General features: G+C 46.3%; 1 protein-coding gene across 2 annotated transcripts in view; it reads left to right on the top strand.

Annotated features, from left to right (window-relative positions):
* The window catches only part of PTPRE (protein tyrosine phosphatase receptor type E), a 92,345-nt gene extending 64,748 nt beyond the window's left edge, over positions 1-27,597 (top strand). Inside the window, exons 4-21 of one of the 2 annotated variants that reach the window (XM_063405099.1) lie at positions 3,949-4,051; positions 4,251-4,324; positions 5,631-5,767; positions 9,562-9,652; positions 9,896-9,972; positions 10,085-10,121; positions 11,033-11,130; positions 12,654-12,773; positions 13,277-13,437; positions 16,630-16,765; positions 17,806-17,955; positions 19,063-19,156; positions 19,550-19,626; positions 20,746-20,880; positions 21,596-21,721; positions 22,544-22,704; positions 22,803-22,938; positions 24,280-27,597. In XM_063405099.1, coding sequence (XP_063261169.1) covers positions 3,949-4,051; positions 4,251-4,324; positions 5,631-5,767; positions 9,562-9,652; positions 9,896-9,972; positions 10,085-10,121; positions 11,033-11,130; positions 12,654-12,773; positions 13,277-13,437; positions 16,630-16,765; positions 17,806-17,955; positions 19,063-19,156; positions 19,550-19,626; positions 20,746-20,880; positions 21,596-21,721; positions 22,544-22,704; positions 22,803-22,938; positions 24,280-24,354 — 1,988 coding nt within the window. In that variant the 3' untranslated portion in view covers positions 24,355-27,597. The remainder of the gene's footprint in view (positions 1-3,948; positions 4,052-4,250; positions 4,325-5,630; positions 5,768-9,561; positions 9,653-9,895; positions 9,973-10,084; positions 10,122-11,032; positions 11,131-12,653; positions 12,774-13,276; positions 13,438-16,629; positions 16,766-17,805; positions 17,956-19,062; positions 19,157-19,549; positions 19,627-20,745; positions 20,881-21,595; positions 21,722-22,543; positions 22,705-22,802; positions 22,939-24,279) is intronic. The other variant, XM_063405100.1, reaches the window with a different exon arrangement.

Here is a 27,597-nt window from a genome sequence, read left to right as displayed (position 1 = left end):
CTGGAGTGAACACAGAGGAGGCACCAAATGTTCAGTGGGATGGAGGAAAGGCTGGGAGAGCTGGGATTGTTCAGGCTGGGCAAGAGCAGCTTTGGGGTGACCTCAGGGTGGCCTTACAGAGCCTGGAGGAATTCTAGCAGAGCTGGAGAGGGACTGGAGGGACAGGACACAGGGAATGGCTCCCACTGCCAGAGGGCAGGGCTGGATGGGATTTGGGCAGGAATTGTTCCCTGGGAGGGTGGGCAGGGGTTGGGATGGAATTCCCAGAGCAGCTGTGGCTGCCCCTGCATCCCTGGCAGTGCCCAAGGCCAGGCTGGACACTGGGGCTGGAGCAGCCTGGGACAGTGGGAGGTGTCCCTGCCGTGGCAGGGGTGGCACTGGGTGATTTTTAAGGTCCTTTCCAGCCCAGACCGTTCTGTGACTCTGTAATGTCCAGGGGGCACCCCGAGGTGGGGCTGCCCTGTGAGCCCCACGGTGGAGAAAATGAGGCAGCATCAGAAAACTGAGCCATGAAGAAGGAATCTGGCTCGTTTTATTTGGTATTTAAATGCCAGAGGGATGCTCTGCTGGTAGACACTCATTCCAAGAATTAGTTTGCAGAGCAGAACTTCAGAAATAGGTGGGGGAGGGTTGGACTGGGTGACATTTAAAGGTCCCTCCAGCCCAGACTCTGTGCCTGCAGTGCCAGGTGGGCTGTGCTGGCTTTGCCCCACTGGGATTCAGCTCTGAGATGTTAAACTCCCATTTCCTCTGCTTGCCTCCTGTTCCCTGCTGGCTGTGGGTGCTGCTTTCTCTCCCCTACCTGCCTTTTTTCCTTTGCCCTTCCTTTAGTTCATATTTTTGCTCTGTTTTGGGTTTGTGCTTCCCATGTGCCAGACAAATCTCCTGGTTATCAGCTGCCCATCAGCTGCTTCCCTCCTGCAGCCATGGCAGGGTCAGGGTTTTCTCTTCCAAAAATAGCCAGAGAGGGTTTAGTGTGGGTTTTGTCACCTTCCCTGTTAGACATTTGTGATGTCTCTGGGTTTTGAAAAGAAGATCAGACCTGTGCAGAAACAGAGTTGGTTCTTGTGGGATTTCTCCTGTGCTCACATAAAGATTTTGTTTTGTGTCACTCACCAGAATAATTTCAGGTGTAGGGCAGACTTTGCCCTGCCAGCTTGCTTTGTAGAGGGGTAAAAGGTGTTTTAATCACACTTTTTATCACACAATTTACCCAAAAATGCAAAGGATGGAGAAAATTTGAGCTGGGGAGGGGGTGTGGAGGGTTATCACTGGTGTGCACACACTGCTGGGAATTCCCCGTTCCCTTGGGGGTGGCTTCGTGTTTGTCACTCCCGGGGAGTGGGAACATCCCAGCCCTGGAGGAAATGGTGCTGCACTTCCAGAAAGAGCCAGCAGCACCAGGGACTGAGGCAGGGAGAACCCTGAGCCAGCCCTGGTGGCTGCACCAGGGGCTGTCAGCACCCACTGGTGATAATCCCCCTCTGTGGTGAATATTACAGTCACTGTCTTATTGTATCTCTAAAAAAATACCCTTGGGATGATCTTTGGCTGGCTGTGAACAGAAATCCTGGTGGTTTTGGGATTCCCACTCCTGGAGTGGGAGCAGTGGAAATGTTTCCCTGCTTTGGGGGATTTGTCTCTCCTGCATCCATTTACTCCAGTGTTTCAACCATCAGTTTTTGAAGCAGTACTGATTAAAAAGTTAATCCAGGCCTTTGTTCTCCTTGAAATCCCCCTGGGTCTGGAGATAGTTGTGTTGGCCAGAGATGTGTTAACCTCTGAGCCTGCAGTGGCCTCAATTTTAACTTTCTTAAAATTTAACTTCCTTTAAATTTAACAAAAAAATGCAATTTTTGGGCTACATTTATACATTTACTGATATTAAAGAAAACAGAGGAGGAAAAAATGAAACCACACTGTGCCTTACTCCCGGGCTCTGCAAGGGTGGAGCCATTGGGAAGCAGCTGCAAGGATTTGGGAACAGATATGTTCTGGTATTAAAAAAAAAAGACTTCTTGTGGATTTTGACCCAATTTCCTCATGGAATGGTAGGAGGAGAGGAGAGATCTTGGGGCAGAGAATTAAATCAGTCGTGGCAGGGGTGCTCTGTCCTTGACTAAAGAAATGGGGGCAGTTGTTTGGCAGAAGGTTCAGCTTCTCTTTTCCTGGCTTGGGTTGAGCTTTCAGTGTTTGTCTGGGGATCAGTTCTCCAAAGACACCCCCAAATGATGCAGCAGTTCTGTGAAAGGAAGAGGGGGTGATTTTTTTATTGTGTAATGGTCTGAGGGAAACTTTAATTCCCTCGTGATGCGAACTCGTTGTTTTCCCCCTCTCCTGTCACGGGTCTTGTCACAGAGCTGAAGAGAACCAACAAAACCCTAAAATCCTGGAGCATTCTGAGATCCTGAGGGTGACATTTCCAAACCCCATGGAAGTGGCTGCATTTTGTCTGGGAGGGCCAAAAATAGGGATTTTTTTGTGTTTGTTTCCTTGCCAGCCCTTGGCTTCCAGCCGGAGTTGCAAAACAGCAAGCGTTGGGTGGTTATTCATCCTCATCCAGACACTCCTTCCCAGAGTGATTTCCTGAAACCCTGCCAAGCCGTGGCTTCTATTGCAGTTTTGTCGTGCCTGTCGCTTTTATCTCTATACACACGTAGAAGTCACCCCTCGTGTTTTATTGCCTCCCCTGTCTGTGCATTATGATGTTGACTTAGGAGCCCTTTTCTCCTTGTGTGTCCTGAGCTCACCTGTCCCTCTAGAGGAATTTTTTTCCCATGCCCTGGTGGAGCACCCAGAGAGTTTCCAGCTGCTCCTGAGACTCAAATGGTTTTGCAGCCATCAATTCTGAGCATTGATTTGATCCACATGAATCCTTTCAGAATTATTGCAGGTGTTACCTACTCCTAAATATTTTATTGAATCCCAGAATTGTTTGGGATGGAAGAGACCTTAAAAAAAATCATCCAGTGCCACCCCTGCCATGGCAGGGACACCTCCCACTGTCCCAGACTGCTCCAACCTGGCCTTGGGCACTGCCAGGGATCCAGGGGCAGCCACAGCTGCTCTGGGAATTCCATCACAGCCCCTCCCAACCAGGAATTCTTTCCCAAATCCCATCCAACCCTTCCATCTGTCAGCTCTCAAAGACCACTGTAGGAATGGTAAAAAACCCCTATTAGAAGTGTGTAAATGTAGTTGAAAAGGGAAAAAAATTCCAAAGTACCAGCAGCAAAAGAAATTGCCTTAATTTTGGAAGAGTGGTTGTAGGGTTGTGTTTTGCTTGCTGAGGGTTCAGACTCGAAGTTTGGCTCCCTTTAATGAAACATGTTGGGTTTTTAATGATTTTAATCTGTTCCGTATTGAATTATTCAGTAGAACTAAAAGGTTACAGAAGCATAATGAAAGTGAAAGGTAAAGAGAGACATGCACAAAATACTGTGAACAGAAGGGTGAGAGTCAGAGTTTGCATCAGATATAACAAAGATGTTCTTTAATCTCCATTCTGAGAAAAATGTCATTATTCCTGCTTCTTCTTATGTTTATATAGAATTTCAGTGAATAAAATCTGTATGAAAAGTGGTGGATTTGGGTGCTTGAGAAGCAGCTGATAAGTGCGTAAGGGCATTGAAGCAAACCTTTTAGTGGGCTTCAAGTTCAGCTTGGTACCTTATAGCTGTTCAACTTTCTCTGGTTACAATTACATTTAAAAATATCCTTGATTTTCTCAGGAGCAGTGGTTTCGTTGTGCTTTTGGCGAGGGAGAAAAAAATAAAAAAGTTAAAAAAAATCAACTTTCAGTTTGAGCTTTGCCAATGTCAAGTAATTAGCTGCTTTTAGTAAGAAGAGGCAGATAATTGAAGAGAATTTTTGGTGCCTAAGGCACAGTTTTTGTGCCAGATGAGGCAACCCCTGTCTGATATTCCACATCTCTTGTTCCATCCCCAGACTCCACGGAGGAGAACACCCTGCACAAGGAGCTGCTGACGTCCCTGCTGATCCTGGTGCTGGTGGTGCTCATTTTCGTGGTGCTGGTGGGGTATTTTTTCAGGTGGGTGTCCTGGGCTCAGCCCAGCCTTGTGCCCTCCCACGGAAGCGGGAGGGAGGCAGAGCCGCGGCGCAGACGAGGCCGTGCCCTCCCGCCAGCATGAGCAGAAAGAGCTTCTCCAGAATTACTTGGTTTGTGCAAACAGTGCTGGGGGGAAATGCTGCTTTCCTCTTGCCAGATTAACGCTGTGCCTCTGTTGCAGGTTCAGGAGACACAGGAAAGCTGTGGTGAACTCCGGGGACAAGAAGATGCCAAACGGGATCTTGGAAGAGCAAGGTATGGAGAGATTGGCTTTCAAACTCTCTTTATTTGTGTGTGCCGTGTTCTTTCATTCACAATTACTCAAAGTTTGCTTTTATTTTTCTAATATAAGTGAAGGGGTTGTTATTAAAGAGAAAATAATTGGAAAAAATACAATCATAAATGGTTTGAGCTGGAAGGGACCTTAAACTCATCTGGTTTATGCCATGTGCAGGGACATCTTCCAGCCCTTGGTTGTCCCATCCAGGCTGCCCTTGGAATACAGATCCACATTTAGAAAGCCATACTCTAGCAGTCTGTGGAAAATCTTAACTTTTAGTTGCTGGTTTGAAATAGGTTTCACTTTAAGTTGTGATGCAGGAAATGTCTCTGTGTGAAACCTTCCTGGGCTCTTTGGAGATGTTTTACCAGGGTGCCAGCTGAGATCCAGGTTTGTGACACTGTGATCCTTGTGTTTAGAGAAGGAATTGCAGTATTTCTTCTTAAAATGGGCGAAAAAGTTCTTAACTCTTTGTGAAGACTCTGGGTGGTTTCTGAAGGGGAAGCAGGGAGTTGATGGGGCAGTTTGATGTTGGAGGCACTGAAGTAAAACACTCTTGAGGAGTTTAAAATGTTTCCACTGGTTTGAGCTGTGCTGGGTTTGTTTCTGCCTGAGGGGAACCCCAGGCTGGCTCCTGTGTGGGGCCCAGGTCTAACCTGGGCTGGGCAAGTTGTTTTAACCACAACCCAGATAAAAATGATAAAGATAAAATAATCACTCCGTGGTTTGTGTCAGCCCCACTGGGCCATGTGTGAAGTGATGAGCAGTGGCAGAGGGTGGCAGTCAGAGGGAAAGTCAAAACCCTAAAAATACCCATCAGCTTCCTGCTGGGTTGTTCCTGTGCACAGGGGCAGCAGCTCCTCTTGGGGCACAGTTTCTGATGGCTGCCAAATTAAAGAGAAATTTATTACTATTATCGTCATCATTATTGCCCCTTGAAATGAAATAATCTCGCAGCATCTCCTTTGTGATAGTTGCCAAAAGCTGTCCTTGCCCAGTCAGCAGAAAGAACCTTCTCCTTTTCTGGATAAAACTTGGCCACTTTTTAATCGAGTGCAAATAGAGAAATCATGGATTTCAGCAGTAGTGGTTCTTCTTGGTATCACTGTGTTCTCAAAGCAACCCCTTGGCCTATGATTTGGAGTTTTAATTTCCTATAAATCACCTCAGAGCGTTGTGGTAGAAGTTTATTTTGGCATCTTTCAGCACCAGGATTAATTTGTAGCTGGAGATCTCTGGCTCTGGCCGTGCCTTTAACATGCCCTGCTCTTGCCCTGACAGAACAGCAGCGGGTCATGCTGCTCAGCAGGTCTCCCTCGGGCCCCAAGAAGTATTTCCCTATCCCAGTGGAAAACCTGGAGGAGGAAATCCGGATACGCTCGGCAGACGAGGGGAAGCTCTTTAGAGAAGAGTTTAATGTGAGTTTTACACGTGGGTGGCTGAAAACGGGAGGAAAACCAAAATATCTGGGAGTATTAATAGTTCTTGTGTTTGGTGCACGACTGGTGCTGTTCCTGTGGGTTCTGTCGTGTGTGGGGACCCTTAATCTGGATAAAACCTGGGATTTTTATTCATTTATGGTGCTAAATTGCTGTTACATGAACTGTTTGCCTCCTGCTAACATTTTAAGAAGGTCTTTAGTGTTCGGCTGAAGCTGGAGTTTGAATCTGAGTCTCTTTAGCATTGATTTTCTTGATGATGCTGGAGGGGTTTGGGGTATCTGGGTGTTTCACCTCCATGGGGAGTACTCAGAGGAGAGGACACGGTGTGTTCTTAATATTGCCCTGGTGGGGTTTGACTTCTTTTTTCCTGGCAATTTGACTTTTTGCTCTTGGTACCATCCCAGCTCTCCCCTGTTTGCAGCTCCCATGCCCTGGCACAGTTTCTGTGAGGTATCTCAGCTCTCAGGGTGTTCCTGCTGAGCCTTGGGCAGGGCTTGTGCCAGAGCCTGAGCTGTACCTGGAGTCTGGGCTGAGCTCCTGCAGGATTCCTGTGGGGAAATCCTGCACCAGGAGCCTCCGTTTGGGGCCTTTTCCAGGCTTTTCATGACTTCTTTTCACTTCCCTCCACAGCAGAAGCAAAGCAGGAGCTTAAATGTCAGGCATGGATGAGTGAGAGCCAATGCACGTGTTGATTAGGCCGGCTGTTGAGTTACCTTCTTAATTGGGAGCATAATTAGAGCTGCAGTTTGGTTGGTGATAAATTTAAACCACAGAATTTTGCCTTATCAGCCATGGAGCATTGTGGAAATCCTTATCAAAGCTGACAAAACGAGAGTGAGAACCAGCTTGACAAGGTGTGCTGGGGAATTTTGACTTTCCTGATTCATTTGCTCCGAGGTTCAGAGTGAAACAAAGCATCTCTTTTAATTTATAAAAATTTATAAAAATTTTCAGTAATTTCTGCCCCATGCTGTGAGCATTTGGGATTCTGTCCACACCCCAAAGCCTGGGGTGTGATCCCCAGAAATGAGCAGTGATGGGGTTGGATGGGGTTGGTGCTCAGTGTGGTTTTTTGTGTGGCTGGATGAGCTGTGTGCTCCAGCCTGAGAGGGCTGGCAGTGCCCAAGGCAGGGCTGGACAGGGCTTGGAGCACCCTGGGGTGGTGGAAGGTGTCCCTGGCCGTGGAAGGGGGGCCCTGGATGAGCTTTAGAAGATCCTTCCAAGCCAAACCATTCCATGGTTCTCTGGTTCTGTTTCCTGGGAACGCTCCAGGGATCTCTGCCCACTCCACACATCCTGATCCCACATGTCAGGGCCAGCCATCCCTGGGAGTGCAGCTACAGCAGCTCCAGAGGGAATTGGGAACAAATTTGGTGAGCCCGTGGTGAGCCCTGGGAGCCAGCGCTGCCCAGGCATGTGCACCAACCTGACAAGTTTGGTCCCAAGTGATTCTTTTGGTAAAAATAAAGCAGACAACAAAAGGTGAAGACACCCAGCAGGCAGAAAAGAGTTTTGAGGACAGTTCCTGACTTTGAGGACGGTTCTCTTAGATTTATGTGCCTGATGTTGTTCTCCAGCACCTTTGATTTTGTCCTTAAAGCCTGAATGACCCTTAAGAGGGGCATTGCACCCCTTGGACACTCACCAGAATAGCAGAGGCTCCTTCTTTTCTTGTTATGTGATTCCTTTGTGAACACTGGGTGCTAGAAGAGTGTGTTCTTTCTTCACAGAAGAAAAAGGAAAAAAAAATTCAATTTTTTTCCCTTTTCTGTAAAGCCCCTACTTCTGTTGATCATCCCTGGAAGTTTGGGATTATTGCCTCGATTTTCAGATTAATTACTGAAAAGCTTCAGTATGAAGTTTTCTTTTGAAATTTTAATTCTGGCTGGATTAAGACATCCCTGTGGCTCGTTCAGTGCTGAAAAGGAGGAAATTTAGCTTTATCTGTGCTAAAAAAGGAGGAAATTTGGCTTGTTCAGTGCTAAAAAAGGAGGAAATGTGCTGATCCTGGGTGGGTTGAGCCTCTCCAAGCTTCAGTGGGGTTTTAGGGTTGCTGCCAGCAGGGACAGCTCGGTGGTGGCAGCAGATGACCCAGGGCCAGCAGGACTGGTCAGCCCCTCGTGATTTGGGTGATGGGAGGATGTGCTGAGGAGCAGTGGGATGAATCACATCCTCCTGGGGGTGGGAGCAGGGCTGGGCTCTGCCCTGGGCTCACCACCCACCCTGGGGCACAAGGAGCTCCCTGGGAGGATGCCAAGGCCTTGCAGAGGTCAGGGGCAGGGCATGCAGAGGTGATTTGGCCAAAGGTAATTCCTCTTCATGTGTGTTTTACATGAAAAGCCACAACTCCTCTGGCTGGTAATTGAAAACTGGGTGCCTGACTTCAACTTTGAAGAGGTTGAGTTTAAAAAGATAATTATTTCATAGAGTCACAGAATGGTGTGGGTTGGAAGGAGCTTAAAGATCATCCAGTTCCAACTCCTTGCCATGGGCAGGGACACCTTCCACTCCTCCTTTTTACACAAAAATTCAGTTTTTTGTGTTTCATAAATGTACTTTAATCAGCAAAATGGGCTGATAAGAAGCTACAAGCTTCATTCACATGAGGAATCGAGCAGTCTGCACACAGCAGCTTTCTTCCTCAACCGTCTCTTAATCTCATTTCTTTTCCATTCACAGCTCTATGTGCTGTAAAAGCCCCAACAGACCAAACCCACAAGTGCACGGTGCAGTTTCCTGTGTGGTGGAGGATCGGTGCTCCCCAGGGCCCCTCTCCTCCTGTGTCACCCTGGCAGCCTTTGCTGTTCTGGGGAGTTCCAGCCCTGCTCTCTGCCAGCCAGCCAGGGCTGCTTGCCTCGCCCCTCCCTCCCTGACCTCCTTTTTCCCTGCCCTGCGTGACTCAAACTGGGCAGGGGAGGTACAGGAGTGGGAGAAGGTGGTGGTGCCTCCCCAAACTGCTGGGATTTTACCTTGGTGCTGCCACTGGGGCTTTTGGAGTTAAAGGAACTTCACAAAATCCACTCACAGGAACTTCCCCTGATGTGGTTCTGGTCTGGTCCATCTGCAGTGGCAGAGCTCAGCTGTGGAGAAGCTCCACCCTGGGCACCTCCTTGCTTTCATCTTCACCCTCTCCTCTGTTTTTTTCCTTTGGTTCATTGCCCTCCATGACTGTTTGGGGTTTTTTTTGAGCCAGATTAAATTTACCTGTGCTCAGCTCTCGCTGGCAGCTCACAGAACTCAACTCGTGCTGCATAAAAGCCCTGCAAATGATTTTTCATTCCTCCTTTTCACCCAGGGCTGGGCCTTCACCTGCAGAGCTGAGCAAGGTGTTGGATCCTGGGTGTGCTCAGCAGGGAGGGGGTCGGGCCCCGGCCCCGTTTGTGTCCCCCCAGCCCCGTTTGTGTCCCCCAGTCCCGTTTGGGTGCCATCGGTGGCCGTGGAGCGCGGCGCTGGCACGGCTGGGTCGTGCTCGGAGTCACCGTGGCAGATGGCAGCTCCAGGCAGCAGCTCAGAGTTTAACAATTTGCTAAATAACTGTGAGCTCTGAGGGGAAAAAAACTCCTTTCCTCTCCCCACGTGCTGAACTCGCTGTCTGGAGTGAAATCTGCCAGGGTGTAGTTGCCTGTTGGAGAGGAATTAAAGTTCCTGGGGGGGAAAAGTTGAAATATATTTAGTTCTGTTGGATGCCATTTTTCTCTAAGCCATGTGCAATCAAAATTATTTGTTTTCTAACACATTGACTCTGTATCTTTTTTTTAAATTTTTTTCAGTCATTAACGTCTGGATATGTGCAGGGAACATTTGAAATGGCAAATAAGGAAGAAAACAGGGAGAAGAACAGATACCCCAACATCCTGCCATGTAAGCCATTTGCTTTTCTTTTAAACCAGACAATTAATTTTGGCACTGAGCAAAATTACAGCACTACAGGCTGCTGGTAGAATTCGTGTTCATGCACTGAAAATACTCAAATAATAACAACTTCACTGGTCAGAAATGCTGTTTGTGTCTTGTCTGTGGTTTGGGAACTCTGTTTTTCCAGGCCTCCTGCTTGCAAGGAAATTTCAGATTTAATAACTTGCCAATGTCCTTGTTTTCTTTCAGATGATCATTCCAGAGTGATTTTGAGCCAAATTGATGGAGTCCCATCTTCAGACTACATTAATGCATCATATATAGATGTGAGTTGAGAGTTACCCACAGCTGGCCAGACTTTGGGAATTAAAGAAGTCATTCTCTGCTAGGACACATTGGCCTTTCACCTTTTAACTTCTGTGGCATTTATTTCCACAGGGTTATAAAGAAAAGAATAAATTTATAGCAGCACAAGGTAACTCATTCTCATTTCTCTCTTCTCTATGGCTTAGGGCTGAGCACATTTAATTATCATTTCATTATAGATGTATGTAAAAGGTTTTTCTTAGCTGCAGGTCAAGCGTGAGGCTGGATTTAGAGGTTACAGTTGAAATGAATTTGAAATATGTGTGAGGTGTCCAACTGCCTCTAGAGCTGTAGGTTCTGCTCTGAGCAGAGGCTCATTCCCCCTCCCAGAGCCTCTTTGCTTCCAAATCGGTGTCTCCTGGTGATCCATTCCAAGTTTGTTTTGGTCCCAGGGAATCTTGGCATGGGGGAGAGCTGCAGAGTAGGAATTCTAAATGTTGCTCCTGCCATAGTTAAAAGATTAAATAACATTTAAGAACTGATGTGGTAGAGAATTTGCCAGGGCCTAAAGGGGCTCCAGGAGAGCGGGAGAGGGACAAGGAATGGAGGGACAGGACATGGGAATGGCTTTAGGCTGAAGGAGGGGTTTAGAGGGTTTAGATGGGATATTGGGCAGGAATTCCTGGCTGTGAGGGTGGGCAGGCCCTGGCACAGGGTGCCCAGAGCAGCTGTGGGTGCCCCTGGATCCCTGGCAGTGCCCAAGGCCAGGCTGGACACTGGGGCTGGAGCACCCTGGGACAGTGGGAGGTGTCCTTGCCATGGCAGGGGGTGGAAAGTAAATGATCTTTAAAGTCCCTTCCAACTCAGACCGTTCTGTGATTCTGTGAGAGATATTTCAAGAGAGGAGATTCCTTCTAAAAATGTTTATTTGGGTGCATGATTATGAAAAAGAAGACACGAGGGGGGTTATTTAATACATAAATATACAAGTCTGGTGTATTCCAAAGCTGTGCAAGTGTAGCAAACAGCTCTGGGGTCTGCTCCATCCCCTCTCCTGAGCATTGCCCGTTCTCTCTGCAGGACCCAAGCAGGAAACAGTCAATGACTTCTGGAGGATGATCTGGGAGCAGAAATCAGCCATTATTGTCATGTTAACCAACCTGAAAGAAAGAAAAGAGGTAAAGAGCTTTCACTCTGCTCTGGGATGTCCCCTGTGCTCCAAAAGCAGTCGTGGCTGCTCTGGGTCTGACCAGGTGCATTTCTGACCACTTCCTGCCCTGGCCCCTGTCAGCACAGCTGAGTTTCTGCTCAAAAATGTACTTTTCACTTCTGAAGTACCCATTTATATCAGATTATCTCAAGGAGAAAATTCTGATGGCCACTTGTGCCCTGCATAGCCCGGAGCCAAAGGAAAGCTCCCATGGTTTTATCCCAGTGTAAGGCTGCACTTCTGGATGGGATTGATCAGGAGTGAAGATAAAAACTGTTCATTTTCCTGAGTATTAGGTTTCAAAATACACAGCTTTTTAACCATGAGAAATTAAAAAAACCCATGAAACCATGAGAAATTAAAGCTGCTTCACTGTGAGGGTGCTGCTGTTCCTTCCTGTCCCCCACTCGTCCCCTGGGAATGGGCATTCCTTGTTTTCCTCCTGGACTTGATTTTCCTGCACTTCTACTGTGCTTGATGAAGCTCAAACAGCAAAGCCAGGCCAAGTGTGGGCAGCCAGAATTGCTAAATCTGGATATTCCTGATGGCTCCAAAGGAGAGCTGCTCTGAATTTCTCCCTGGCTGCAGCCAAAGCTTGCAAACAGAGTGAAAACCTCACAGTGCCACAGTTGGACACCCTGTAACAAAGCTGCCAAACTGAAACGAAAGCCGTGGGGCTGAGTAGGTTAAAAAACAATTCAAAGGTGTTCTCACCTTCTCTGCATCAGCTTAAGAAGCAGCAGCAGAAGTTGTGCCAGATGAGGAGCTCTGCACACTCTCAGCTCTGTTCACCTTCCCTGGTTTCAATGGGAGTGCTCGGCAGTGAAGGCAAAGTCAGGGTGATGAAATTCCCTGTGCTTGGTTCTAAAATTCCTGTTGGAGCCCTGGGCACTGGGAATTCCAGGCTTTCTGTGCTGCCAGGCACTGACTCCCCAGCAAACACTGCATTGACCTGAGGGCTTGGAACAGGCTCCCAAAATTGAGTGACAGCACTGGGAAAGTGGGTGTGAAGTTTGTGTAGAAGTGTGTGATAGCACAGGGTGGAAAACTCAGAGTTTAAGGGTTTAGGATACAGTAATGGATATAAAGCAAGATGGAGGATATAGGGCGGAGGCCAGTCCTTCTTCTTCACCTTCTCCTTCATCGGTCTGGGTGGTTTTTTGTAATTGGATAGAAAAATCTGCATTGTGGGCCATGGGTGGTTGGTTATTGGGTTAAAAGTAAAATAATTTACGTGTAATTTCTTAATTGGACAGTTTATCCTTAAAGGGCCTTGTAAAGAGAGAGATTTGACTCTGTTTTTAGTTTGTTAGCCAGAAGTGCTGTACAACTCCCAGCTTGTGAGCCTGTAATACAGATAAGAATTAATAAACATCTGAGTCCTAACAAGAAATACAGTCCCGAGCACTTAATCCCAACCCTGGCAAAAAGAAGATAAAACACAACAAACTCCCTGCGTGTGGCTCTACAATTCCGTGTGTGTTTGTGCAGGAGAAGTGTTTCCAGTACTGGCCTGACCAGGGCTGCTGGACGTACGGCAGTGTCCGTGTGTCGGTGGAGGACTGCGTGGTGCTGGTGGATTACACCGTCCGCAAGTTCTGCGTGCAGTCGGTGAGCGCCAGCTCAGTCCCGAGGGAGGGCTGGGAAAATCTCAAATATCTGCTTGGAAGGAATGTAGGCAGTTCATTTGGGAGTGGGGAAAGGTGTAGGGCAGGGAGCAGGGGCTGCCCACAGAATATCCACTGCAGTTCATGGGCTGGGAGAGGTTTGGTGCTCAGTGGTGCCTTGGGATTGCCCAACACAGGAGCAGGGACTTGATCTTTTGGGGAAAAAATATTGCACAGATAAAAAACGAGTGAATTTAGATCTATTTGGCTGTTTGGAAGAGTCTGTCTCACTCTTTGCAATCCTATCCTGGGATTATTCCATTGAAAATTAATAATAATTGATATTTTTCCTTAGTGTTTGTACATTATACACACTGTAAACTCCAAATCCCTGAGTCAGGCCTGGAGTGTGACAGGGAATAAAGCCATAAATAACCGTGGCAGTTTGTTTATGAATCTTTGCATGACAAATGAGATGTCAAACTCAGAGTCTGGCTGTTCCTGCAGCTCCACGAGGGATGCAAAGCTCCAAGGCTGGTCACACAGCTCCACTTCACCAGCTGGCCGGATTTTGGGGTGCCTTTCACACCCATTGGCATGCTGAAATTCCTGAAAAAAGTCAAAACCTTGAATCCTGCCCATGCTGGACCGATTGTGGTTCACTGTAGGTATGTATGTGCTCCTCAGGTTGTTCTTAGTGCCTTGGCCTGGAGTTATTTATCTATATTTAGATTTTTTTAAACATATTTTTATCTCTTTTTAAGATTTCATGTATATTTTCTATATATTTTCTATATATTTTCTATGTGTATTTATATCTATAGGTCTATTTACTCACATATTTCTATTCAAGGGTAATAATCTGCTGAGTTTTTGAAAGCCTAGAGTAAAAACAATTTCCAAAGCTCTGTCTTTGCTGTCAGTTTAATACTCAAACAGAAGTTGTGGTTCTGCTCTTTGGGATTTTTTATGAGGGATCCCCATTGTTTGGTATAAATCTGTTCTTTGTCAGAAAAACAGACTGGTGATAGAAATCTGTGGCCTTTGCCACTCAGTGCTGCTCTGGGAATTCACCCCCACTTCTCCCACAGTCAAATTGCAGTTTTTTAATGGAAATTAGCCATGAAATGCCTGAAAAGTTTGGAAGAAAGACTTGAATTCAAGAGACTTAAATGCTGCAATTTTAAAAATGTGCTTCATCCCAATCCAGAAGCAATTCCCACTCGCTGGTCACTGACACAGGCACATCCTGCAGTCAAGGGCTGCTGCCAAACTGCTGAAATCTTTAATGAAACTAAAACCAAACACTTGGAAGAGAATAATTGCAATCTCTATATCAGCTGTAAGTTCACCACTGAGCAAGGAGTGGCTTTACAGGAGCAATTACATTGTAAGGCTAAGAATAAAAAGAACACAACAGCAGATGGAAAAGGAAAGAAAAGCAGGTTTTTCTGTCTGGGTCTTGTTTTTAAGGAAAAGAAGTTGTAAATTCCTGTATTTGTCTCTTTTTCCTTGCTGGAAATACTCCCTGGTGAAAGGAGGGTGTTTGTCCTGCTGGGATTCACCTTCTCTCCCAGGTGTCATAAATAAAAGGCTTGAAAAAAAAAATCATTTAGATGGAAAAAGTAGATTTGAGTTGTCTCAGTTGAGAATATTTTATAGCCCTTTGCTGTGTGTGGGGTCTCATCCTGGGCTTGAGCTTTATTTGTCAGCAGCAGGAAATGCTGTGCTTGATTTAACCAGCAGAAGGAAAGACAAAAGCAAGGAAAATCCAAAATAATTCCCTAAATACCTGCAGAGATTTAAATCTGAAGGGCCAGCAGAGCACGGTGAGGCCGTTGTGTGTCAGGGGCTGAAGTGAGGGAGGACAGAGGTGCCACTGAACTTCTGTCCCAGTTCAGGATGTGACACCACGGGATTGTTGGGAAGAGGAAAGGGAAGCCCATCAGCAGTGAGTAACCATCCATTTTTAGGGGATGTAGAAAAACCTGGCCCAGCCACTCCAGCCAAAACCTCTCCAGTGAGGTTTCAGAAGTGAGTAAAACACTGATTTGGCACTTGGAGGTCAAGGGGTGAAAGTGAGGACTGGCAGGATTTTCTGCCATTTCTTGTATTCTGTAAGTTTTTGGAAATAGTTTTTTTTGGAAACAGAAGTTTTTCAGTGGGTAGAGAGGGGAATAGCTGAATAAGGGGTGCCTCAAAGCAGGCTGAGGATGGAGACACCCAGGGAGCCTCTGAGGTGGGTGCCAGGGTGGGGAATTCCTGCTTCAGCAGGAATGTGCAGGGGTGGATCCAGAGCTGGGGTGAATCCAGAGCTGGGGTGGATCCAGATCTGGGATGGATCCAGAGTGATCCCATCAGGGAGCTGTGGGACGGAGCAGGGATGTGTGAGAGGGGATCGTGGCTGGAGGGGGAAGTGAGGAAGCTGAGCTGGGCTGAAACCTCCAGGAGTGAGCAGTGAGGGCCAGGTGACAACTGGGGAGGGGACATCCGTGCTCAGAGTGGCTTCCAAGGCTGGCAGGGGGAGAATAATCCCTTTGAAGTGGGAATTAAGACATCAGGGTGTGAGGGGGGATTCCCTGTGCTGCCAGAGGGCCAACATGGATGGATGGAGGGCAGAGAAAAGGGAATCCACCATCCCTCCACACCTCTGGAGCAGTGGAGCTCATGGGCTTTGGTTTCCCTGCTGGTAAAGTGTGTGTGGAAATGAAATAATTGTACTGCATGTACAATCCTTTTCTGGTGTGATTGAAAGCCTAATGTTGCTTTGCTGAGAATGGCTCTGTATTTTTGAGACCAGGAGGGGAGGGGAGAGGTTTTTATCGAGTTCCTGGAGGTGTTTGTGGCCACTGCAGTCAAGCAAAGTGCCCAGAGGCTACAGGAGAGGCGCTCATGACTAGCACAGGATGCCATGCCCTTTTCCTCTGGAAGGAAGAGCTGAAGGACGCTGGAATTTTGTCATTTCTTACAGTCGTGCTCCCTCTCGTGGCTTTTTAAGGATATAAAAACCCAGAAGTGTTTAGGGATGGCAACGTTGGGAAATGCAGAGCTAAAAATCACTAAAGGAATAATTAAAATTTTATCTTAACCTGAATTATTAGAGATGGTCAAGCGGATTCTTTTTTCAAATGTCTTTTTAAATACAGTTCTGATGGCATCAGCTGAGAGGAGCTGAGCTGGGTTTTTATGCTAAAAACACCCCTCATTTTTTGCTGTCCTTGTTAAAATGAAAAAGGGGAAGGTTTAGATTGGATATTGGGAAATATTTCCTCGCTGAAGGGGTGACCAGGCACTGGGACAGGCCACAGGAGCTCCATCCTTGGAGGGATTTAAAAGCCCTGTGGATGTGGCACTTGGGTGTTGCATCCCCCTGGGGAATGTTTTCTCTCCCCTCAGAGACCCCTAGAGCCTGTAACCACGTAGTTTAACTCTTCCTCCCCTTTCTGACCCTACTGGCTGTGTCCCAATTATCCCTCCCTGCAGAAGCCTGAATAAGGCCCTCTTCTTCCACACTGGTCCTCTTTCCCCTCCGGTCACCACCTGGAACAAACGTCTTGAACTGCAGCTGGGGGTCAGAGCCTCTTTTGGATCCTTTGTCCTGTCCCTGAATGATTCCTCCAAAGCCTTCTAAGGTCTGAGCTAGCATTGGAACATTGGAGGGGCTAAGGGGGATTTATTTCACTTGGGGACATGGGGGGAACCGTTGGACTCAGGGATCTGAGACAGCTTTTCCAGCCTTAGCGGTTCCACGATTCCGTGAGGTTCGAGGTGTTCCAGTCCAGGCTGAGCACGAGGCTCCCTGCTGCAGCAGCTCCTGCAGTTCGGGTGGTTCCAGGGAGCTCTTTGTGTGTTTGTTCCAGCGCTGGCGTGGGGCGCACGGGCACCTTCATCGTCATCGACGCCATCATCGACATGATGCACGCCGAGCAGAAGGTGGACGTGTTCGAGTTCGTCTGCAGGATCCGCAACCAGCGGCCTCAGATGGTTCAGACTGATGTGAGTGCGCCCAGATCACCCCAAATTCCAGCCTGTCCTGGGCACAGAACCACATTTAACCAGCAGAGGGAAAGACAAAAGCAAGGAAAATGCAAAATAATTCCCTAAATACCTGCAGAGATTTAAATCTGAAGGGCCAGCAGAGCATGGTGAGGCCGTTGTGTGTCAGGGGCTGAAGTGAGGGAGGACAGAGGTGCCACTGAACTTCTGTCCCAGTTCAGGATGTGACACCACTGGATTGTTGGGCAGAGGAAAGGGAAGCCCATCAGCAGTGAGTAACCATCCATTTTTAGGGGATGTAGAAAATCCTGCTGTGTTCCCACTCTGAGGTGCAGCCCGGTGTGTCCCGTGCTGCTGGACAGCTGGAAGAGATCCGAGTTGCTGGGAGCAGCCTGAGATTAGTGGGAGGTGTCCCTGCCCATGGCAGGGAGTGGAACAGGATGAGTTTTTGAAGGTTCTTTCCAACCCAAACCATTCTGGGATTCTCTGATTCAAAAATGCAGAAAGCCCAGTGAAGGATGTGGGGTGGGGGAGAAGACCACTGTAAACCCCTTAAGTTTTAGGAGTCATTTCCTGGTTTTCCCAGGCACACAGGAGTGGAATGTCAGAGAATATGAGTGGAGATGTGAGTGAAACAGGAAAACTCTGGTTTAGTGTAATAATTTCTAATTATTATCATTATTTTAATAATTAGGAGATTGTCACCAAACAATGCCAAGACAAGGAGCAGTGCATTTCAACTGCCAGAGGGCAGGGCTGGATGGGATTTTGGCAGGAATTGTTCCCTGGCAGGGTGGGCAGGCCCTGGCACAGGGTGCCCAGAGCAGCTGTGGCTGCCCCTGGATCCCTGGCAGTGCCCAAGGCCAGGCTGGACACTGGGGCTGGAGCAGCCTGGGACAGTGGGAGGTGTCCCTGCCATGGCAGGGGGTGGTCTGGACATCCTTTGAAGTTCCCTTCCAATCCAAACCATTCTGTGGTTTTGAAGTAAGTCCCAGAATCCCTAATTTCCCTCCATTCATCTTCCTCTCTGTCCTTTCCAGATGCAATATTCCTTCATTTACCAAGCCTTACTCGAGTACTACCTCTACGGTGACACAGAGCTGGATGTGTCATCCCTGGAAAAACACCTCCAGACTTCCCACAATGCAGCCCCAAACCTGGTCAAAATAGGGCTGGAAGAGGAATTTAAAGTAAGTTGGAAATCTTTCCCATAGGATTTCCAAGATGTGAGCCAAGAGGATAAAAGTGTAACCTTAAAGGTGCATAAAAAAGAAGTTGTTTTATATGATGGTTCTTGTGAATGGGGCCTTGCTGAACATCCTGTTCCCTAAATTCAGATTCTACTCTGATTCCCTCATTCAGAGCTGTCATTCTGTGGCCTTTCCCTGAATGTTTTTTGTTTGTTATAAAAGAGAAGTGATTCTCTGGGTCCTGGTGCAGGTTGCCAGATCAGATACTGCTGGAAGAGGAAACTGGGTTAGGTGTTCCTAATCTGCATCCCAGTGGGATTGTTAACTCTGGGGTGAATGACAGCAGGGACAACTGCAGGGAGTTTACAGCGCTGGTACTGAATGTCCAGACTGACTGTCAAGAGAAAAACCTCAAAAAAACCCTCCCAAAAATCCCATTTCTTATCAGTGGAGAAACCCCAGATGAAGAAAACCACACTGGCTGTGTGTGATTGTTGTTAAAATGACTTTAGTTCCCTGAGGGAATAGTTAGAATACTTTCATGGTTTTCCTTATGGTAAAATACTTTCTGTGTACAGGTTGAAAATATTGATTGACATCTGGGTGTTATCTGGAGTTCTCCCGTTGCTTTAAAGGATTAATTTAACCAGAAATTGGGAACTGGGTAAAGAAAATGATGTAAAAATAAGTTTGATAGAGCAGCAAGTTCAAAAATCAACAGTATTGAAGGAAGGAAGATTAGATGGGATACTGGGGAGGAATTTTTGGCTGGGAGGATGGGCAGGCCCTGGCACAGGGTGCCCAGAGCAGCTGTGGCTGCTCCATCCCTGGAAGTGTCCAAGGCCAGGCTGGAGCAGCCTGGGACAGTGGGAGGTGTCCCTGCCCACAGCAGGGGTGGCACTGGGGATTTAAAGTCCCTTCCCACCCAGACCATTCTGGGATTCTGTGACTGTTACTCCTGAATTTTTACAGCCAGGGCAGTGGAGTGGCCTCGGGCTCCCTGTGGCTGTGATTTTCAGGCAGTGAGGTCCCTGCAGAGCCCGGGGAGGGCTGGGTGGGCTGAGTGCCCCCTCCTGGCCCGGGCTCAGCCTCCTGTGCTCTCTGCAGAAGCTGACCAACGTGCGGATCATGAAGGAGAACATGAGAACTGGCAACCTCCCAGCCAACATGAAGAAAGCAAGAGTCATCCAGATCATCCCCTGTAAGAACTCCTCCAGAAAAAGGAATGAATCCCTGGGTGGGAGCACTCACTGCATCTGTGACCCAGCTCAGAACACAGCTCCCCTAACAAACAGGCATCTGTAAAAAATTCAGTGATTTGGGTTTTACTAAATCATCCTGAAATCTGTTACAGTCAGGGGTTTTGCATTAAATAACTCAGCAGTTTCACCTTTTAAGCCACCCTTTTCTCTGTGATTCCTTGCCCTGTCTGAGCAGCACTGTGGTGCTTGCGCCTGGAAATGAACATTTCAGAGAAAAGATTTGGTGGGGTTTGTTCTTCCATGTGCAGTTAGCAAAAGTAAGACTGGATTCAAAATTAAGACTAAACTTTTTTTACTGGACTCAAAACTAAGCCCAGACTTCTTTTTCCTAGATGATTTTAACAGAGTGATTCTGTCCATGAAAAGAGGGCAGGAGTACACAGACTACATCAATGCTTCCTTCATAGATGTAAGTATACAACATTTTCATGCATTTCCTTTTCAAATCAGGGATTTTGCTGCTGCTCATAGGTCTTTTTAAAGAGGCACAATCAGCTTGGCTTGCAAAGAACATGAGCTTTGTTTATGGGAGTTTGCAAATGCATTTCTTATCTGGTGGTTTTCAGTTTCAATGGTTGTGCAGTTTAAATCTTATTGGATTTATAAACCAAACCTTTTATTAAATTCCAACCAAACAAATCAGCTGCACAACCGACAGCCAGTGGTTCCATTCTCTAGGTCAGGTTAAGAGGGTAAATATTTGCTTTTCTGAGAAATAGAAAAGTCAGTGGTGAGCAAGGGGAAAAGCTGTCACAGTGTTTGGCAAAGCCAGGCTTTACTTTGGGCAGAGCTGGATGAATTCCAGGCTTTCTTCCCAGCTTCCTGTTGGAAGCTGAGTAACACAGGATTGTGTCTTGTTTTTGTTGAAATGTGACAATTAATCATGTCCTTAAGCAGTAAAACCGGATTAGTGACTGAGGGTGGTGGATTCCATACAGATCACACCTGCATGGAAATAAGGAAAGGCTGGATGTGGCCCTCAGTGCCTTGGTGTGGGTCAGAGTTTGGACTCGATGATCTCTGAGGTCTTTTCCAACCTCATTGATTCTGTGAAATAAAACTGGACCTCAAAACCTGAGGGAGAAGTTAATTCTAGAGACAAGCTGGGAGCTGCTGTTGCGGTCATCTTGTGAAATCTGGTCCTGCAGAATCTCATCCCCCCAGCCATGACTGGAAAAATTCACCTGAGGGTTGTGAATTTGGGGGAGATTTTAGAGTCACAGAATCCCTGGGGTTGGAGAAGCTCTCTCAGACCACTGAGTCCAACCACCCCCAGCACTGCCATGGCCACCACTGCCCCATGTCCCCAAGTGCCACATCCACATGGATTTTAAATCCCTCCAGGGATGAGGACTTCCCCACTGCTTTGAGCACTGACAACCCTTTCTGTGGGGAAATTTCCCCAGCTCAACCTTCCCTGGTGCACCTCGAGGCCGTTCCCTGGCGGAGGAGCCCCGCTGAAGCCGTGGTGTGGCTGTGACCAGCAGCCCTGTCCCTGTCCCCTGAGTGCCCCGCTCTCTTCCCGCAGGGATATCGGCAGAAGGATTATTTCATTGCCACCCAGGGCCCCCTGCCCCACACGGTGGAGGATTTCTGGAGGATGGTGTGGGAGTGGAAGTGCCACACCATCGTGATGCTCACCGAGGTCCAGGAGAGGGAGCAGGTACGAGCCCCGCGCTGCCCCACGAGTGGAGAAACGATGGCTTTGGCCTAGAAATTCCAGCAATCCCAGATGGTTTTGGCTTTTCCTAAAATGAGCACTTGCTTCGCTCTTTGGTGTGGGGCAGTGTTGCTGCTTTTTCTGGAATTGTGAGGAAACACAAAAAACCTGCGGAATTATTGTAATTTTTAAAGTTTCCAGTTTGCATCAAGGGACACCTGACACGGAACAGGGTTTTGAGTTTTGGGAACAAACTTTTGTGTAAACTTTTATCCCATTTGTCCCAGTAAAACCTCCCATTGCTCATTCTGAGGCTGTCACAATTTGATTTAATTATGAGAATGAATTCATTATTTGATTTAAGTACGAGAATTAATGTCATTAACCAATGAAAGAGTCCAGCCTGAAAATTCTGGGTTCAACAAGGGTGTTGTGAGAAACTTTTTCTTGGTGGTTTTGGGAGGTTTTTAACAACATTGCCTTGCTTTCAGCAATTCCATTTATTATTCTACTCTGTTTTAAAGCAATATTTGCTATCTGGGACTCCTGAGCCCTTTTCATCGTGATGGTTTCTATTCAAGAACATTTTATCACTGTCCTTAGTGTTTAGAACACGCTTCTTGTGCTCGATGTCACTTCTTATACCAGAGATTCATGACAGTGTAGGCAAATTGGGGAAAAAACTGAAGGAATGTTTGCAATTCTCTGGATTGTGCAGGAAAAATGCTGCCAGTACTGGCCATCAGAGGGCTCTGTGACTCACGGAGACATCACGGTGGAAATAAAGAGTGACAGCCTGATGGATGCCATCAGTGTGAGGGACTTCCTGGTTACATATAATCAGGTAATTCTTTCAAATTCCAGCGGCTTTTTGTTGGTGGTTTGTGGTGGGTTTGTTTTTTTGGTTGGGTTTTTTTGGTGTTGTGGGTTTTTGGTTTGGTTTGGGTTTGTTTTTTGGGTTTTTTGGGGGTTTTTTTGGTGGTTTTTTTTTTCCATTGGAAGGTATTTACAAACCTGATTATGTATCTTCAATTCTGGGATTTCTGTCTAAACTTAAATGTGGTTAATCAAAAGCTGGCATTAAGAGGAAGCTTATATGAAATCATTTTGGTTAAAGCCTCTGAAATTTGTGATCAGTCAAACAGGTGGTTCCAAAATGGGGGTGAGTTTTGGGGTTTTTTTAACTGTTTAGTTGTTGCTGTTATTCCTAGATTTTCCCGCCATATCTCACACAGGTATCAAAGAAAATTTGATTCAAGATTTTTCACAGAGTTCCAGACTGGTTTGGGTTGGAAGGGACCTTAAAATTCCTCTCAGTCCATCTCCTGCCATGGGCAGGGACACCTCCCACTGTCCCAGGCTTTTCCAACCTGGCTTTGGACAATTCCAGTGTACCCCAAGTCTTTCCCAGGGGAAACAACTGTGCAAACCAAAGGAAAATTGTAGGGGGAAATCATCAGTGGGTGGGGAATTTAGAAACAGACCTGCCAGGATAGAATCATGGGATATTACTGGAATTAAATCACCAAGGTCCCTAAATTGTTACGGACCAGGTTGCAAACGCTGCCCTGTGGCAGCGCAGAATTGCTGCCGCAGACCTTGCAGGCAGGAGTTGTATTTCCACTCAGGAGTAACAAGTGGCTGAACGGTGTTTTCCTGCTGGCAGAGCAACCAGGAGAAGCAGAGCAGGCTGGTGAGGCAGTTCCACTTCCACGGGTGGCCGGAGATTGGGATTCCCTCCGAGGGCAAGGGCATGATCGACCTCATTGCGGCCGTGCAGAAGCAGCAGCAGCAGACAGGGAACCACCCCATCACTGTGCACTGCAGGTGAGCCCCCCCTGGTGCCCCTGTCACTCCCCGGTGCCCCTGTCACTCCTCTGGGCCCATTTCCATCCCAGTTCATCCCAAACGTGTTTCCACTGCAGTGCTGGAGCGGGGAGGACGGGGACCTTCATCGCCCTCAGCAACATCCTGGAGCGGGTGAAGGCCGAGGGGCTCCTGGACGTGTTCCAGGCTGTGAAGAGCCTGAGGCTGCAGAGGCCACACATGGTGCAGACACTGGTATGGGGCCTACCAGGGCTCTGGGAATGTGTAAATATTCTTGGGATTGGAGAATAAAAAGGGTTTGGGTTGGCATAAATGATGTGTGGTGGGTGTGTGTGCACAAGGCATAATCTGGGGTTTGCAGGGGTTTTTAGAGCATGTCTAAAAATACAACTCGGTTAAATATTTTCTGTGTTTTAGGAGCTTGAGGCAGTTAAACTAAACATTCTTTGAGTGTTGCAGGTGATAAAATGGATTAAGTAAATGGCTTTCAAGCTATTTATCGGTTGTTCTTTCTTAACTTAAAATGTCTGGGCATAAATTGGAATCTTGGAATGATTTGTGTTGGAAGGGACCTTAAAGTTCATCCCATTCCCACCCCTGCCATGGGCAGGGACACCTTCCACTGTCCTGGGGTCCAGCCTGGCCTTGGACATTCCCAGGGATGTGGAAATCCTTGGAAATCTCTCTGACTTGCTTAAAATCTTTCAAGTTTTCCTTCAAACTACTATTTGAAGCTTAATCCTGATGCTTTTCCCTATTGAGTAAACATAAAAAAGTTTCTTGAGACTTTTCTTAACTTGAAAACATACAAAAATATTGATATTTTTGATTTCCATAGCAGCATTTCCATTCAGCAATCTGAAACCTCTTTAGAAACAATTCCCTCAAACCCTTTTTCCAGGGAGATGTTTTCTCTGTCCCTCTGATGGGGAGAAAGGGGATGAAGAAATGGAATTGGATTATCCGTGGTCAGGCTGAGACAGGGATGGATGGCTCCCAGTGCCAGAGGGCAGGGCTGGATGGGATCTTGGGAAGGAATTGTTCCTGGGAGGGTGGAGAGGAGCTGGGCTGGAATTCCCAGAGCAGCTGTGGCTGCCCCTGGATCCCTGGCAGTGCCCAAGGCCAGGCTGGACACTGGGGCTGGAGCAGCCTGGGACAGTGGGAGGTGTCCCTGCCATGGCAGGGGGGCACTGGGGGGGGATTTAAGGTCCCTCCAACCCAACTGTTCTGGGATTTTGTGATTCCCTGATTATCCCTGGGGAGGGTTCAGGAGTTTCTGCTGTGAGCAGCTGGGTTTAAATCAAAAGCCAGGCCTAAGAACTGATTCAGTTTAAGAACCTTCTCTGAAACAGCTCAAGAAATCATTTGAACCAAGGAGCAACCATCAGCCTGTGTCTGACCAAAGAAAGAGGAACCGCTGTTTTTATTTAAAATAATTGACAGAAATCAGACCAGACCAGTCCTCAGCTACTGGTCCCAGTTAGGACACGTGGAATTTATCACTAGGATTTGCAGAATTCGGATTTTCTTAGTGTAACCAAACCCACGTTTTGATCTCTTTTCCTTGTTTTCCAGGAACAGTATGAATTCTGCTACAGAGTGGTACAAGATTTCATCGACATCTTTTCAGATTATGCTAATTTCAAATGAGAACTCTGCCTTATTTTTTAATTTGTCTGTATAAATAGTTGTATATTATGTTAATTTATTCCGTGTCACTTGGATTGTTGGCTGAACTGTAAATACAACGTTGTGCTGGCTCTAAAAGTTGCATTTGCTGTATAAAGTTGTTTCTTAAATATAAATATCTTCTAAAGCAAAGTATAATGTTCCTATACTGTATAGCACTGTAAGATGGGATAGAAATCTTTATTCTAAATAACAAAAAATTAATTCTCGGGGTTTTTTTCCTTTGTATTTTGCCACTCATAAATATTTATCAACAATGTTCTCTCAATTCTTGATTTTTTTTGACAGGTGATTTACAGTTCATCCTAAAAAACTTGGATTTTGGTTCACCTGTTTAAACATTTTTTGTTCACCAGGAAAATAAGTATTTATTTTTCCAGGCTGTTTTAAAGACCCTCCAGCTTTTGTTGGATTTTGAGTCTTACTGTCCATAGGATAAAGTCAGTAGAAATACAGATTGGAATTTTTGAATTAACAGAACCTTCAAAGCCCTGTTAATTTGGTTTTTTATTTGCCAGATACTGTTTAAATCAACTTAGAAAGGCAATAATGTGATTTTTAGAATATTTTGCATATTTGAAAAGTATATTTTGCAGCGCCTGAACTTGTCTGCTTGAAGAGAAAAGCCAGAAATGGAATTAAAAACTTCCCTTTTCTGTAAACACCTGCATAATTTCCCACTTCTTTGAAGTAAGAGATGGACTCTTATTCCTTGATTTGACTCAGCAGGATAATGAAGATGTAAAAATTGGAAAAAACATTTTGTGAACAGTTTAATGCCAGAAACATTGAGTACTGTAGCAAAAGTTCCTCCAGGTTTTTTACCCTCCCAGAACTGTTACCAGAAAAGGACTTCCCATAAGGGGTTTAGGGTTGTGTACAGAGATATATTTTTACTGAAGTACTGCTGAGAATAGAGTTGGTGACAGAAAATATAGAAGATTTTACTACAGCCCTGACCAGGGGCTGGAAAATCCCCCAAATCACAGGGCACCTGAATGTTGAATAATTACCAAGTTTATATTTCCCACTCTTCCATCTCTGACTTAATGAGCACAAAGGGGTGAATCTGTAATTAATTCCATAACGAATATGCAACAGTTCTGTCTCGTCCAGCCGGGCTTTGGCCATGCAACATCAGAGCCTTATTTAAAACAAACAGCTTAAACTGAGCTTTTCCCTGCTCTTCTTGCACTATTTTATCCCATTCCAGTATAATCTCACTGCACCTTGGAGCAATGCAAAGGGACAGGAAGGTGTTCCCAGGTCTCCTTCCATTCCATCCTGGCTGGAAAAGGTTTGGGATGGGAATTCCTGAGCACCCAGTTCCCACAGTGCCCTTGGCTGTTCTTGTCTTCCCGTCGCTGCACTCCTGTATTTATTTGTACAGTAAATTATGCACAAAACAAGATTGTTTAAAGACTAAACCTCGCTCGTGAGTCTCTATGAGAAGAAACCCTCAAGCCACAGGGCTGGGTAGTGAAAGTGGAGCTGAGGAAGGGCATGTTCCTGAAATTCCATCCAAATTGCAAGAGCCAGGATAAATTCAGCCTGGAAATTATGAAGTGGAGGTTCAGTCTGATTTATAGCACAGGAGACTCCCAGAGGTAGGAGAATAATGCAAAGAAATTCCCATTTTCTGATCCTGATGTCAGGATCTTTCCAACCGTGTAGCCAGCATTTGAATAACAATAGTAATAATAATTTGTCTGTTGGGCAGATTTTGTTGCGTCCCTGAGGTAAAAAGGGTTGAGTTGTCCATGAAGTCAATCTCCATGGCAGGGAGACTCCAAAAGGTTGGAGAATAATGCAAAGGAATTCCCATTTTCTGATCCCGATGTCAGGATTGTTCCAACCATTTAGGGGGCATTTGAATAATAATAATAGTAATAATAATTTGTCTGTTGGGGAGATTTGTGGGCCCCTGTGGTAAAAACTGGAGTTGTCTCCTGAAGTCAATCTCAGTAGATTGCTCCAAAAGGTTGGAAGGTTAAGGAATTTCCACGTTGTGATCCTGATGTCAGATCTCTCTGACCATCTAGCCAGCATTTGAACAATAATAATTTGTGTTTTGGGGTTTCTGGGGTCTCTGAGGTAAAACCTCGTGTTGAGTTGTCCGTGGGGTCAATCTCAGAGCAGCAGTGATGGCGTGTGAGGGTGTGGGGCTCCCACAGCCCCCAGGAGCTGCAGCACAACTCCAGCTGCCCACTGAAGGCCTCCCTACACCAGGAGCAGGGTAGAGTTCAGCTGGAACACCAAATCCTCGGTGGGTACTCGGATTTTAGTCGATAACCAGATGGAGATATGGAGGAGGAAAGAGAAATGCCTAAAATACAATTCCGAGTTCACAGCTGTGGCTCCATGAAGGTTTCTGTGGAATTTGCAGAGCTCCCTTGGCAGTCGTTGGGTGCACTCCGTGGCTGGAGCTCTGGGGTTTGTCATGGTGGATTGGAATTTTCCTTTGAATCTCCGTCCGTTGCATGGAATTCCTTTAAAAGGCCAAATAGTTGGATTGGAAGTGTCCTTCTGATCTGTCTTGGTTTTGGTCACTGTGTGACTTTGTGTGTTCAGAAGGTCCCAGCTCAGCGTTTAAGCGTTTGCTTCCCAACATCCTCATCCCACAATCCATGGAGTGCCATGGACTCCCTGTTCCCAAAGCAACCCCTTAAAAGTGCTTGGCTGACTTGGGCCTTAATGAAGAATGCATACTGTAATTAGCTGTGTTTTTTAGGCTATTTTTATGTATTTTTTAAACTTTTAAAATGAGCCTGACCACCCCGTGTTGTCTTTTGAAATGTTTGCGTTTCCCGTTTTTCATGTAAAGTTCCTTGAACTTTTCTGTATAACCAAAATGTATTTAATTTGTCAAATCTTTATAATATATATATATGTATGTATTATACAGTTTCAGCTCTTATTATTTTCTTTTCTTACGTTTCTAATTTGATCTTGCTGTGTTTTTAATGCCGGTGAATGTGGCTGAATTATTTGTATATGCAAATTGCAAGATCTAATACATTCTGATGCAAGAACAAAGCTTCTTTTTTATTCTCCACCTGCATTATTTCCTTTAAATCTTTTAATTTCATGCCTGTGTTGTGTGTTCATTTGAATTTAGCATTCTAAAAGAGTTGAAATCCATTATCTAGATAAGTAATTTTTCTGTGCTTATCTGCAGCTGTTTGGGAGTAAAATTCTGTTTTA

The sequence above is a fragment of the Prinia subflava genome, chromosome 9 (assembly GCF_021018805.1).
Source record: "Prinia subflava isolate CZ2003 ecotype Zambia chromosome 9, Cam_Psub_1.2, whole genome shotgun sequence".
NCBI lineage: Eukaryota > Metazoa > Chordata > Aves > Passeriformes > Cisticolidae > Prinia > Prinia subflava.
The sequence above is the reverse complement of the archived record's forward strand: the minus strand, read 5'-3'. Positions and strand labels throughout refer to the sequence as shown.